We start from the raw sequence: 14,834 nt of genomic DNA, 5'->3' as shown, positions 1-14,834 counted from the left end.
CTTTGTACTACTATTATATATTTCTTAAAAGTTATAATTCAGGCCCATTCAACATCTTAACAGTGTATTGAAGGTGGTAGAGGGGTAAAATAGGTGGTGGTGACTGGCCCGCACTCTCACACTGTAAACACCATGGCCGGCGACGGAGACAAGCCCCTCGCGGAGACCAAGAGCTACATGGGCATCCCCGAGGCCCAGTTTGTGGTGAGGAGACAGGGAACTCTTATTTAGGGCGTGCTGCGTCGGTGAGGGGCGGCTGGCTGGGGAGATACCTGGGACAAGAGAAGGGTGACCATGCCTCCCTCCACCTGTCACGCCGCGCCCTGCCTCCACGCCGTGCCTCGCCCCGCCACACACCCGCCCCTATATATGCCTCACCCTGCCACACACGCCCCTGTCACACTGGAGGCTTCCCTGTCATGCTAATCTATGCCTCACCCTGCCACACACAGCCTCTCCCAGCCACACTCGCCCCTGTTACGCCTCTCCCAGCCTTACCCTGCCACCCACGCCTCTCCCAGCCTTGCCCTGTTACACTCGCCCCTGTCAACCTGGAGGCTCCCCTGTCATGCTAATCTATGCCTCACCCTGTCACACACGTCCCTGTCACGCCGTGTGCCTCGCCCCGCCACGCACTCGCCCCTGTCATGCCTCTCCCAGCCTTGCCCTGCCACACACACCCTTGTCACCCTGGAGGCTCCCCTGTCACGCCAATCTAAGCCTCACCCTGCCACACATGTTCATGTCACGCCTTGTGCCTTGCCCTGCCACACACTCGCCCCTGTCACCCCTGAGGAGGAATCTACATAACTGCACACCTGATATAAAACACATAGCTTATGACACACTTTTGAGACCAACACTTGAATACTGCTCCATGGTCTGGGATCCTTACACACACAGAAACATTGATAGGTTAGAACAAATCAACACCAAGGTGGCTTGGTTCATTACCAACAATTACACTCGAACACCTGGCATCACAACACGGATCAAACAACAGATTAACATGGAACCTCTTCACTTACGCAGACAAGCACACAGACTTACACTTATGCACAAGATCACACACACTCACATTGACATTGACCCACAAACATACCTACACAATGCAAACAGTCAACGTACTCGTAACACACATCCATAAATACCAAACATATCACACTAACACTGACGCACACAAGCACTCATACTTTCCATGCACCATACGTGACTGGAACAGCCTCCCTCATCAGATTTTAGACTGGTACAATAGACTCATTCAGAAAACAAATACACACTCACTCAACACACCAACACTAACAATTACACCTGATTCACTTCCCTCCCCTGCACACTCGGTTCCCCCGTCCCCCCAACAGCCAACACAAATATGCGTGTTATGCACCTGTACAGGTGCCCTGTGCATCATAAATCCAGATCCAGATATGTCTCACCCTGCCACACGCTCCTGTCATGCCGTCACACACACGCCCTTGTCACTCCTAATGACTCACCCTCCCACACATGCCTGTCACCCTGAAGGCTCCCCTGTCATGCCTCTTCTTGCTTCTACACCATGTGGTTTGCCCTGCCACACACTCACTCCTGTCACCCTGGAGACCTATTTATCACTAATTCTTATTCCCCAGTAACCAGACTGCTCCATTCAATTATCTGTCTCCTAGTTTATTCCCTTTACCCTTGAGTAGACACAGCAGCAGAGGTATTTATTTTTGTCTGGGTGGTGTTATTTTAGAACTGCACCTAACTCACTAGTCATTGACACTTTTCACATACACTTTTACATGCTCTTCCACATTCTGGTAACTGTTTCAGTGATGGACCTGATAACAGCAATCACCAATTACTTTACTATTGTGTAACTTAACATTAATTCCTTGACTGTCCTCTTCCTCAACAGGAAGATGTGGACACCTTCATGGCCAAGGAGGACAATGTCAGCGCCCAGGACGTCATCAAGAGGCTGGATGAACAGCTTAACAAGTACAAGTTCATGGAGGTCCACCTTCAGGCCCGGAGGAAAAAGTTAGTCTTGTGGCAGTGTTGGGACAGCTCATTTAACAACAAGGTTGCACTCCTGAAGAGCCCTTGTAAAGTTAATCTTGCATAAATACTTCAAGCATCATTTTTTCCCACGTGAATACATTGTAAGTTGAGGGATTTTATTCATGCTAATTGAGGCAAAACATATCAAGTGAATTGGATTTTTTCATCGCATTTCTTAAAAACACGTGATTTGAGAAAACAAGATGTGCCTGTATTTATCTTGGCATTGTTGTTGTGGCAATTGGAATTGTGTATATTTTTGGATTTAATTGCCAAGCAAGGCAAACAGTACATCTTTTCCTGACTTGATGTTCTCACGACTAGGTAATGATTCTAAATTGAGTAATCCAAGAACACTATTAAGAATAATAATTATTGCAGTCTTCCTTATTCAGGTATTTGTTCAATGTTTACTAACATCAAATGGCATTTTAACAGGCTGAAATCTCAGATACCAGACATCAAGAGCTCTTTACAAATTGTGAAGGAAATGAAGACACGAAAAGACACATCTGAAGTAATTGAGACTCGCTTTCTGCTGTCTGACCAAGTGTACATGCAGGCCAACATTCCTCCAACCGACCGTGTGTGTCTCTGGCTCGGGGTGAGTTTTCTGAGTGTCTTTGTGAACATTTTTGAAAAATTGAGGACAGGATTGAGGGAGATGGAATCGGGGGAAGATCAATAGACTGGATGAATATTTTAGAAAAAGTTGGCTGGTCAGTGATTGATTGCATGAAGAGGGAGTGCTGGAACAGGGAAAATTGGAGATATTTCTGCTGTGTCCATCCCTTTGGGTAGGTTCCCATTAAAGAACAGAGTGTTGGAGATATAAGTAGATAAACAGAAGTGTAACTTGTCTTTTTGCTGACAGGCTAATGTGATGCTGGAGTATGGGCTGGAAGATGCTGAGGGTCTCCTGTCTAAAAACCTGGGCAATGCCACCAAGAACTTGACACAGGTGGAACATGACCTTGACTTTCTAAGGTAAGTGAAACTTTGTGTATATTGTATCTGAGTACAGTTGTAGTTACAGGCACAAGCTTCAACATAGACTAGAATGAATATAGTTTATTTTAGGTTCAGAGGTATAAAACCATCTGTCTTCATCCCTGGTATACTGATTTCAGGAACCAGTGTACTACTACGGAGGTCACCATGGCTCGCATTTACAACTGGGATGTGAAGAGGAGGCGAGCCCAGAAAGCCGCTGCGGAAGACAAGTCAAAAGGACAGGGGAAGGAGGAAAAATGAACTTCATAGGTCAATTATTTTGAAGAAAACATTGTGCTTTAATATCTTTTTCTTTAGTGCTAAGTTTGTGTTCTAGCTCTAACCTACTCCCCACACATTGTTTTTTTTTTTTGTAATCTTTTTGTTCTGAAAAATAAATTTAATCATGAATAAGACACTAAAATACTCACCCTCTTACAATGATGATTTATGTAAGACATGTAAAGTTTGTCAGGAGCTTGATGTATGCATATTTATAATAATGTTCCTGACTGCAATTATTTTACCTGCATATACAAGCTCTGGAGCAGCATGACTGAAGATGTTCTCATCTATTTATTGCTCTCCAGGATTGAAAGAGCATTCTAATCTAATACTGTGAAATTCAGTTTCAGTCTTTTATGATTGAGATGATTTCTTTATTCTAAAATCTTATCACTCCTATTTTAATACTATCCTTTGCCTGCCATACCCTTGACCTCTACTGTATGCCATGTTTCCCCGACTGGTTCGTTCCTGCTTATCTATTGTGGCATTTTTAATCCAAAGTTTTCCATGCATTTTGTAGGGAATATTGAGCCTGGCCTCCCTAAATTTTAAAATGCATCTGTGCTTTCATTCAGAGTGGGAGTCAGTTTTCTACCCATTACTTGGCTCATCCCAGCCTCATTCTTTTTTTAAAATAAGTAAGGGTACAAACCAGTGTACATGATGAGCTGTGAGAGCTCTCATGTACCACTCTTGATAGCTGCATCCTTACATTTATTACTGTGTTGTATAGTTGAACTTATGCAAGAATATATCTCAGAATTATTACATTTTAACTAGTGCAAGTCCCAAATGGAAAATATTTACTGTGATTAATATTAGTGCACATTATTTTCATGTCAGGTTCCTGTAACTCCTTGAAATAATGAGTTGAACTTCACACAAAGCTTCAACCTCTTGCTGTGAGGACTCAACACTTGGTGATGTATGAATGAATCACCAACTTATGAACTGCCTCCAACATTAACTTCATTGCTTTAGCACCTCACAACTTGAAGCATCATGGCGTGTGCCCAGACCTGACCTACAGACTGGGGACAGTTGTCTCTGCCGCATCAGGCACGTGTTGTAATGCTAAATAAACCTTTAAAAGCTGCCACTTGTTTAGTAACCTCATGGAGATGGTTTAAAAGCCCACCCTTAAATCAATAACCAATCTGGTCTTGGAGAAAGATCACTTTAAATACACAAAATAAAAACAATCTCAGGATATTAGTACACATACCTCTGAACCCCCCACAGATCCTGTCAAGGCTGCTGCCAGTGTTACTCTCTTGTTTAATCCTTGGTCACAGCAGCAGTTATCTCAGACCAAGCATCCTGGTGACCAAAACCAAACCTCAAGGAGGAAGGTATCTAGTTTTCCATAGATTATGGGCTGATAAAGTCATAGTAACCTTTTTATGTCTAGTGGATGTTTTGAAACTTTTAAGTATACTTGACAAGTCTATATTACAATGTATAAATTAGTATAAAACTTTAAAAACATGTAACAAAAGTACTGGCTTTATACAAGTAGCTATACATGTACAATCTTCTAAACTATAAAAGTGCAGCATCCCACTACAGTTGTGCTTACTTAGAATTACTTCACAGAGGGCCAGGCAGCTCCAGCGTGCAGCTTGGCTTCTTCACAACAGTTGCAGGGCAGCATTTTGGAAGAGCATTCCCTCCAGAATGGACTACATGGTTGTAAATTACCTAGCTTTGGGATTACTTGCTTCCCTCATCTTACACAGATTTATGTATTTGTAAGGTGACCCAAACAATGGGTTTATCACACCTCACTTAATGATATGACCCGTGCCTGTGTAAGAGAGATCACAAATAATCTCGTGTACAAGTCTCCCTTTGATGGTGCTCCTCTGTAAGGCCACTGCTACAGAGGTAACCTCAGGTGAAGCAGCACTGTGGTAGTGGGTGAGAACTTTCCAAAGAGCTGATCGGCACCCCAGCCTTACAAATAATGCCTCAACATTTTTCACACAATAAACAGCCATGTCAGTGACTGATGCAACCTGCTGGAATAAATGAAGGATATCTTGTTGCAGTAACTTCAGCAATTCACACAATGAGATCTGGATATCTCTGCAGCTTTCCTGCTCTCTTAGGTCCTCTTTCAAAGATGATGTGACCAAATGTGGCACAATGAAGCTCTCAAAGAACAGAGGCGTCTCAGACTCTGGGGGACAAGTGGACAGGTAGCTGGAGAGGGAGAGGCTTGCTGCCCGGGCTAGCCACAAGCTTTCCTTGTAGATGTTAACTTCTCCTTTGTTGAACACTCTGTCCTCATCCTAGAAAGTAAAAAGTACATAAGCAATCTGTCACCACTGGCAATGACCTTAGTATTAAGTGTATAAAAAAGTTTTACGTTTATATTTGATGCAACACTGTACATGGTGTACAAGGAGCCGATCAGTACCTGTGAAAGCCCAAAACCTTCAGGCAGATCTTCCTTCAGGCACAACTTGACCAGTAACGACACTGCCTGTGGTGTTCCAATGGTGCCTGTGAATATATTTCATAAGTAAGATTAAATTAAAATTACATTTTCTTACAATGGAATGTACCACCTGGTTGGCTTTGCCTAACATGTAACGACTGAAAGGAGTACCAACACTACCCTTATTATAGTGGATGGTTATCCACTCATCCTAATAACTTGCAAGCATACCTACAACCAATTTTCTGACAATGCTGCCCTCTATAGTATAGTATATAAGTAGGTGAGCACATCTTACCAATAAAATCACAGACTTTTGTCACAGCTCTTGGAGGGCTGAGGCAGACACTCTGGGTACACAGGCAGGCGGCGCCCTCAGCAGCCGTCTCCTGCACCTGGCTGTTGTCATCCTGCAGCTGCACCACCAGCACCTCCATGGCCTTCAATCTGGACAGGGCTGAGGGGGAGCACTCTTGTACATATAATATATATACTTACACATGTTTGAATCAATCTCATGTGAAAGTTGACACCCCTCAGGCACTAATGTGTCTGACAGAAATAAACCTAAGCCTCTAGGAAAGTAGCATTTATGTGAGTGTCAAGCTGTCAACCCTTCAACTTGACCTTAAAAATGTTCCAAACAATTCAACTCTAACAGGAAAACATAAATACAGTAATTCATCATTCAAGGAAAAATAAGTAAATGGAAAAATAATGTGTAAACTGTATAATAAATGTTTCTTGCATATAGCTACATAAGTCTGGGGCAGCTAGTGTACCAGAATGAAATATGTGTGAAATATATCATAACAACTACTCAGATATATGTATATTCCTTGGACCAACAAATCACTATAGACAGCTTATTAAGTTCTGCAAATTCCTGCAGCTAGAAAAAAAATGATAGAGAATGACAGAAAAAATCTAAATGAGTAGGTGATACCAAATGATATTATCAGTGTATTTGTGTCCCCTATTCTGCCACTCACGGGAGATGCTGGGGTGAGAGAGGAGGGAGGGCAGCACCCTGGTGAGCCCCTCGGCCACGGCCTGCCGCTCCTCGTTGTCACACTCACTGGCCGAACACTCCACGACCATCTCTAGCCACTGGTCAAACTCCTTTTCAAAGGAGACAGTTGGTGTCTGGTAAAGAGAGACATTCAAGTCAGTAATCATCTAATGTAATGGATTTTACTGAACAGTTTCATCTTGAGCCGGTATTTGCTTCATGTACATATAACACAACAGAACTGACTTAGACTTGATTACCAAACTTGTGTCTGCATAAACAAGAGAATACCTGAATTGCCCTTGTACTGAAAAATCTTATAGCAAGACTTGCATTATACTAAAAAAAGGTAAGTAAATTTGGGGTAAAATTAACTGCAATACTATTTTCAGCACATGCAATAATATGAGGTGCATATGTAGTACATTTCCTTATCATGTATACCTACCACAGATAGCAAGGTGAATACACATGCTGAGCTAAACTGTATCATTGCTGCCTTCAGCTCAGAGGAGGCCTCCTCCTTGCTCCTGGAGGTGGAGTGCAGCAAAAGAGAGAGAAGGCACGGCTCTTCTTTGTGCTGGTGGATCACTCTGCTCATTATCTGATAAACTAACTGGAGACAATTAGAGTTTACTTCTTCATATGTCATTCTCTCTCGCAAGATGCTAAAAATGTAAGTGGGAAGATTCTCAAGGCTTACCAAATGTTCCAGAGTACACATGCGCACGTCAGAACAATTATTATTGACAAAGCTGTTGTAGATCCTCTGTAGGTCACATGTATTATTAACACAGCTTGTTAGCACAAGTTTAGCTGCCTGCTTCTTGCAAAGAGTTGACCAGGGCTGGCTGTTGAGGGACACACTGTCTGAGTGGATGAGTGCTAATGCTCCTGAATGAATACTTTTAAATACTAGTGATGTTTCTTGAATCAGCTGTTTGCTGTTCAGGAAGGTAAAAAGTTCTAGAGCACAGCTGCGGGTGACCAAACAAGGATTGCTCTCCGTTGCTGACCATGACAATGCCACTATATCACGGACGATGTTATCAATGTCATTCTCAATGTTTCCAATATAATTCTTGAGTAGCTTCGACAAACACAAGAGAGAACCATGAAGCAAGTTTTGGTTGGTTGTTGAGGCAGCTCTTTGGCACAGTTGTCCTGCTACTTGGGACAGCTGACTCGGGGCCACCAGGGGCACCAGGGCATGGGAAGCAAGGGTGCGCAGCTGCAGAACACATGAGGAGGCACACTGGAGGATGGCCGGGCTGAAGGAGGCCATGGACACGGCTGAGGTGCGGCCTTCAAGGGGTGCCGGTGCCAGCCTGGCCAGCAGCAGCAGTGTTGGGAACAATGCTGGCACCAACCTCCCTTCCTTGATCCCTGCGGCACCAGCATCCAGCTCGTCTTTTAAGAAGTCAAACAGTTCTGGGTAACGCCTGAAGAACACAAGGGCAGACATGGCATTCTTGCGGTTCAGGTCATCTTGCGTCTGCTTCACACCCAGCATTCGCGTCACCAGGGATGCAAACAAGAGGGAGGCTGCATTACGTTCAGCCCAAGCATTACTTTTGTATCCATTAAGGGCAGCCTTAACTCCGTCAGACACGTACATGATGATGTGGTCACCGAGCCTTGTGTCTCTGTACAAAGACCTCAGTATGTTGAAGGCGTGGATCCTGGCATCACTCCCTTCATACTGAGATTCACTGGCCAGCTTGAGGAGGAGGGTCATAGTTCTCTTGAGGCATGCAGCTCCCCAGACACTCGGCTCAGACGACAACACAGCCTGCATGATGAAGGGGACTCCTGCACTCCGCCGTGTGGAGCACAGGCGGGTGTCGTTGCTGTCTTGTATTGAGTTTAAAACTTCAGTTAACCATTTTTCAGGGAGTTTCCTCATTGGTTCTTCATTGCATTGCCATAAACGTTGACAAATTCTACTGAAGCCAACATATGTTTGTTCAAAAGCTCCTCTGTGTTTGGTTTCTAATAATTGTGATAAAAAGTATTGACCAATATCTTCTACATCCTTCACAGCAAGCAAACAAAGATTGCTTGAGGAAAGTGGCACTTGCTGTATTAGCTCTCCAAAAATAAGAGACACTTCCTTGACGCAGCGCCAGGCACACAGCAGCAGCATCTGGGCACTGACAGCATGAGCTTTCACAAGCTCATCAGGTTTGCAGTTCTGGGACAGAATGATTTCTTCTTGATTCTGTTGGTTACCAAGAGACACCTTAAGTGCAGCTGTCAAAGACTCCAGACTCTCTGGACTCAAATCCATAGGGAGATGTCCCTCAGGGGAAGAATTCCTCACTACAGGAGCTACCAATTCAGACACTGTGTAGCACACCTCAAGAATCTCATGTACTATAAGAACCCACTCTGAGTGATTGTTTGTACACTCTTTCTCTGGCATGTCAGAGAGCTGCATCCTTAAGCATAAGAGAAATCCATACATGGGCCCTGAAGCTGCTGCACTGAGCAAAGTTTTCCGTGCAAATTGAACTTCTTTCTGGAGGCACTCCAAGAGATGATTGCACATGACTCCTCGAGGGCTGCCACAGCTTGCCTTGTCAGTGGACCGCTTACTGACTGCCTCGACAGCACTTGGATGGTGGCACAAAAACTTCAACACATAAGCTGCTGTCAGGGAGTCTGGAGGCCTGCAAGATGATGCTAAACTAAGAGAAGCAGTCAGCAAAGACTCCAGCTTTTGACTTTGCTGAATCATATCTTTTTTAAAACAAGATAACAGAAGCTTGAGGGTAATGACTTTGTTGGTCTCAAATGAGTCATCCAACACTGAGAGAAGAGTGTCAAGGTAAACCTCTTGCTGCGTGAGATGACCAATATTAAGAATTTCAACACATCCTTCCACAATGATCTCCTGGAATACCTCCAATACTTGTAATGCAGTTGATCGTCGAGAGGCATTCGCTCCATAACTGATGCTTTGAACCATCAGCGAGAACAGCCTTTTGCAAAACAAGGACTGCTTATTAATAACTAAATCTGTAGAAGTTAACTTACGAGTTTTATTTGATCTCACTAAAGCAATTGAACCCTCTCTCATACGAACAAAGAGCTTCTTTGTGCTTTTCACCAAGTGCTGCCGATGCGAGGGGCTGTGAGACGTGATGCTGTGCGTGCAATAGTCCAGGATCAGCTCCAGGTCTCGGGCTTCAGGTAACTCAGTGGATTTAGGGCTTTCACAAAGAAGGCTGTAGGCTGCTTCCTGTACTGACTCATCCCTGTGAGAGAGGCACAGTTCAATGATTTTGTATGGAAGCATTGCTTTCCACAGGCTGGTATTGTGCTGCTTTGCCACATTATTACACTTTGTGATCCACTGAGGTGAACATCTACCAATTTTCACACACATAATAAGGAGACACAGCTTTTCACTAACAGGGTTTTCTGAGCACTTAACAAGCCACTGTACTGCTGTGTCAAGACTTTCAGGGCAAGCAAAGAGTAATTTTTTGAACAATGATTCATATCCATATGGTTGCATTTCTTTGGAAAACAAATCTATGAAATTTGTCAGCCACACATTCTGCCAACAAACTAATGACACTTCCTTGAGGTGGTGCTGGAAGAGGGCCTGCAGCAGCTCTGAGGCGTGGCTGGCCATGCTTGGCTCCTTGAGGTAGGTGACAAGAGTGCTTGGCAGGTCAGGGTACAGAGTAAGGAGCAGCTCAGCCCCCAGCACTGGAACCATGCAGCTCACGGCGCTGCACCGGTACCGCCGCTGGCTTAGCTGCGGCACAAACTCTGCACAGATGCTTAGAAGTTGTTGTTTGCATTTTTCTTCATTCACACCTTGTTGAATTTTCAGATGATTCAAAAATGTTTCCCTGGTGGAATGCTTGACACTGTCCAAAAAATGGTCCCAGCTTAACCATAAGTAGTCTAGTAACCATGACATAAGTGGGGAGCTCATATCAAGTTTACTTTTGGTATCATCTGACAGGACACCAGCCTGCTGTGCCTCCAGGGTGCGCAGAGTCCACTGGTGAATCACTCGTATGGCACTGAGGGCTATGTTGCCGTCACTGGTGTTGGATGCCAGGGTGAGGCAGGCCTGAATGACCTCTATGCCAAGGGGTGGTTCATCTTCCTGGCTGTAGAGGTTTCTGCTGAGGGTAACACACAGTACACCATTGATCACAGCTAACTGTCCAACACTTGGCAAGTCACCATATTGCTCTGTCTTATTTATTACATTTTTTACTAGACAGCAAAGATTTCCCTCAGACACAAGGCTGTACACTAACACAAGCAGCTGACCACAGTTGACTCTGAGGTCCAGGGGACATGCTGGGTGGTGCAGTAAGTCCAGCACTCCTTCCAGCAGCTCCTTGGATGAGGCATTTGTATCTTCACAAGCTGAGTAATGCTGCTGGAAGAAATGTGTGCCACTCTTCACCAGCTGCTGTACTTGCTGCAGAGCTGAGGAGGCCTCCACTGTTGAGGATTCTCTGTAAGATTTACAATTATGTGGTGAACCAATTTCCCACTATAAATAGAACACAAAATCTAGGATAGAGAAAGCACCATTAAAATACAACAGATCACAATTTTTATGAAACAGCAGTCTGCATGGTATGCAAACTTTTTAATACAGATATGCATACCCAAGTCTTAGCTATGCTTAGACATGTTTAGTTTCATAAATCCAATGTTTCTAACTGTACTATAGTTTTTCCACTACAAGAATGACATAATATGATTAGGTCACCAACTATTAGCCATTCTTACTTGAGGCTGCTTTTCCACAGGAGTCTGATCCCTTGCACCACGGCCTGGATGATCACAGGCTGGTGAATGAGCCAGTCACTGGGATCCACAGAACAGTGAGGTTCCTCCTCATTGTTCACTGTTAAGAATATAGTGTTCCTTTCCTCAACCAAAAGGGACACTCCTTGTACTAGTCTGAAGAGGTCTGTTGTGTCTGTGGCAGCAGCCTGAAGGTGACTCAAGGCACAGGCCTTGTAGGCCTCAGGGTGACTGGCAGCCAGCACAGGGAGGCACCTGAGGGAGAAAAGCAGACTTGTCAGATTTACATTTTACAAGTAATGAATGACAGGTCTGAGAGGACAAGATGTGTAAGTGTGGTGTAAGCAGTGGGGTTCACATGATGAAAATATTTAGCATATCCACAGAATGCTAAACATAATATACTGCACATTTTTCCAAAGAGAAGATGACTGACACTACTCACTTTAGTATTTTGCTCCTCAGCTGCACCTTTGGCTTAAGCTGGAGCAGGGATGATAAAAACACAGTGGTGCAGATCTTTGCTGAATCTTCTGAGGACAAGCCTGCACTCAGGAGCTGTTGAACAGGCAAGTGATTACTTCTGAGTAAAATGATAAAATGATAAAAAAAACTCTGTGGTAGTTACATCAAGACCCTAACAAAATTGATGAGCACAAGAATAGTTTCTAAGTAGCCATGAAAATAAGCAGAATTTCATAGTGGATACTCAACAATGTCATCAACCAAGTTATCAAAAATCAGCAGAGTACAATAAACCATTACACATGGCTCACATTCCAGTTAAGCGTTTCCATTAAGAAAGATGTACGGCAAGGTGACACGATATCTCTAAAATTATTATCTACAGCTGCAAAACATTGGGATAGTCCTTTGTTCTGCAGTGGATTAGTATATAATGGCTGAAGAGGATAATGATGATGATCATCATGATTTCCTTTAAAACCAATGAAGTCAGGAATGAATACCTTGTCCACTGCCCCAACTTGCTGCTGGGGACCCTCAGGACACACCAGCTCCCTAAAGGCTGTCTGGATGTCTTCTATTGCTTCACCTGAAATGAGAAATATAAAGTTCTGACTTCCTAATCCATAGGAATATCAGTGTACTACTTTTTTCTTTTATTTTTTTGCAAAATGAAAATACCATATTGGTAACCTAGATATATATGCCTCTGTACTACAGAGTTGCAATGTTTGTATTCAGAAGTTAATCGTAATGTACTGAGATGTTATACATTTGCATTTTCTAAAGTTACCACAAAGAGAATTGTGCTGAGTGTAAGCAATATATAAATTTACACAGAAATAATATACTGCCATTTTAATATGGTTTTGGCTTGCAACATAGTATTATATACAATGTTACAAGACAATACAAGATAATACATTAGTTCTACATAAAACATTGGTAGTGGACTGAGGTATTCTAAATCAACAGGCTCTGATTGGCTCACTGGGAGGGTCAAGGACGAGTTTCTCCACATGTGACTTGCGAACCTTCCCGCCCTTCATGGAATATTTGGCAAAGGCAGCATCCATCCTTGTTAAGAGTTCTGTAAAAGATACCTTGTCATAAAGTTACATAGATACAATTTTTTATATTTTTTTATCCTTATTTACTAAGGTTAACACAGAAGGTATTTAATAGCATAATTTAAATGTGGTTATTATGAAGGAACAGCCTTCCTCAATCAATCAAACCTACATGCCCAACATGACCTACCCCATTAGTAAACGTTCGCCTCTAAGTAAACAACAATAGTACCCTATTGCCTCTGAATATATCACATTAGTAAAGTATTTCCTTTAAATAAATCACATTAGCAACCTATTGCCTCTAAATAAATCCGTCACCTAGTCCCAGCACTTGTGTTTTGCCCCATCAGCTGGCATGGAGGGAGTCGACGAAAAACATGGCAGCTGTATAAGGACATCTTCCAACCCCAATGAACACTAGGATACAGGTTGTAATGTGGGGGTGAAAAGACATTTTTTGTTTACTGTGGTGGCATTGAGGTAAGAAGACACCTGACGTTCACTGGGGTAAAGACATCTTAGCGTACATTGGAGTGCATTGGGGTAAAACGACGTGCCAGCCTCACCACACTGGCAAATAACCTCCTCTACTATTAGTCAGGTAGGTTTCTTCTTCTTTTGAGGTGTTCCGCTTTACATCGCTTCTTAGGTCCTCCTTGGTAATTCCTCACACTTATATACTTCACTATGCACACTTTGTTACTTCCCTGCATATACTTATATACTTCAACCTACACTGAGCTCTGTCTGTCTGTACACTTTGCTTCCTCTGACTTTTATTTTTTATTTTGTACCTGACTTTAACTTTACTATTCCGTACCTGACTTTAACTTTACTATTCCGTACCTGGCTTTAACTTTACTATTCCGTACCTGACTTTAACTTTACTATTTCGTACCTGGCTGTCCCGGAGGTGTGGTCAGCCTGCACGTGCCGCCTCACACACATACGGGGCCTGCTTGGGGCTTGACCTCTCGGTGTAGGCTGCACACACTGAGGTAGACACACACACACACACACACACACACACACACGCGTTTACCGCCACGTGAAACTTAAAGAAACAAAACTACAATACAAAGATGAACAGGAGCCCGAGTAGAGGCTTAAAGACGGGAGGGTCATCAGCTGCCTGTTTGTTTACCCCGCACAGCTGACTGACGTGGAGGGGAAGGAAAAGGAAGAGAACACCACTCATGCATCTATACCCCCATCAATTTGAACACAACAGCAGTTAATAATGATGAGGAAGACGACTTTTTACACTTGAACCTCTTAGTGACCTAACAAAAAACTCGGACAATTTAGTTTCGCCCATGCAACCAACGATTTTCTTACGTGGTTAATTCATGTTATTATGATTTTGTACCTCATTTCCGTCGCAAATGTCTACTTTTCGAGTTATACCTCTTTTTAAGTTATGCTTATCCCCAAAAACCCACTCAAAAACTCACTCAAAAAAACAGCATAACACACCGCTTCGATAGCTCAGTCGGTTAAAGCTCTGCGCTGCCAGGCTTCGCGGCGTGGCAGGCACAGGTTCGAGCACGAGTTATATATAACTCTGTGGGTTCGAGTCCCGCTCAGGCCGGGTTTTTCCGCTGAGTAGGACTGTAGGAGTGGTAACTGTCCCCCATTGAGCAAGGAGGATGGGGTGTGTGGTGTTTGAAGGTCCTGGCAGTCCCCGAGATCGACGAAAGAACATATTGCTTTAATCGGGAGG

The 14,834-nt window shown here is 43.5% G+C and overlaps 2 protein-coding genes across 3 annotated transcripts; one reads left to right on the top strand and one right to left on the bottom strand.

Moving 5' to 3' along the window:
* Positions 1–47: 47 nt before the first annotated feature.
* Positions 48–4,425, top strand: LOC127003370 (prefoldin subunit 3-like). Its single transcript, XM_050869910.1, has 5 exons — positions 48–204; positions 1,904–2,028; positions 2,488–2,653; positions 2,924–3,036; positions 3,180–4,425. The coding sequence occupies exons 1-5, from the start codon at positions 133–135 to the stop codon at positions 3,301–3,303; spliced, it is 600 nt and encodes a 199-aa protein (XP_050725867.1). The 5' UTR covers positions 48–132; the 3' UTR covers positions 3,304–4,425.
* Positions 3,328–14,268, bottom strand: LOC127003366 (thyroid adenoma-associated protein homolog). Of its 2 annotated transcripts, none has more exons than XM_050869904.1 (10): positions 14,256–14,268; positions 13,030–13,128; positions 12,542–12,627; positions 12,019–12,131; positions 11,556–11,828; positions 7,234–11,275; positions 6,766–6,919; positions 6,072–6,230; positions 5,753–5,838; positions 3,328–5,624 (listed from the first exon to the last, which is right to left on the bottom strand). In XM_050869904.1, the coding sequence occupies exons 2-10, from the start codon at positions 13,112–13,114 to the stop codon at positions 5,115–5,117; spliced, it is 5,508 nt and encodes a 1,835-aa protein (XP_050725861.1). In that variant the 5' UTR covers positions 13,115–13,128; positions 14,256–14,268; the 3' UTR covers positions 3,328–5,114. The 2 variants fall into 2 exon arrangements, with proteins under 2 accessions (XP_050725861.1, XP_050725860.1); XM_050869903.1 differs by lacking the exon at positions 14,256–14,268 and adding an exon at positions 14,010–14,249.
* Between the last annotated feature and the right edge of the window lie 566 nt (positions 14,269–14,834).

The sequence above is a fragment of the Eriocheir sinensis genome, chromosome 25, assembly GCF_024679095.1.
Source record: "Eriocheir sinensis breed Jianghai 21 chromosome 25, ASM2467909v1, whole genome shotgun sequence".
In the NCBI taxonomy this organism is placed as follows: Eukaryota; Metazoa; Arthropoda; class Malacostraca; order Decapoda; family Varunidae; genus Eriocheir; species Eriocheir sinensis.
Note: the sequence above shows the minus strand (reverse complement) of the source record. Positions and strands in the feature narration are given on the sequence as shown.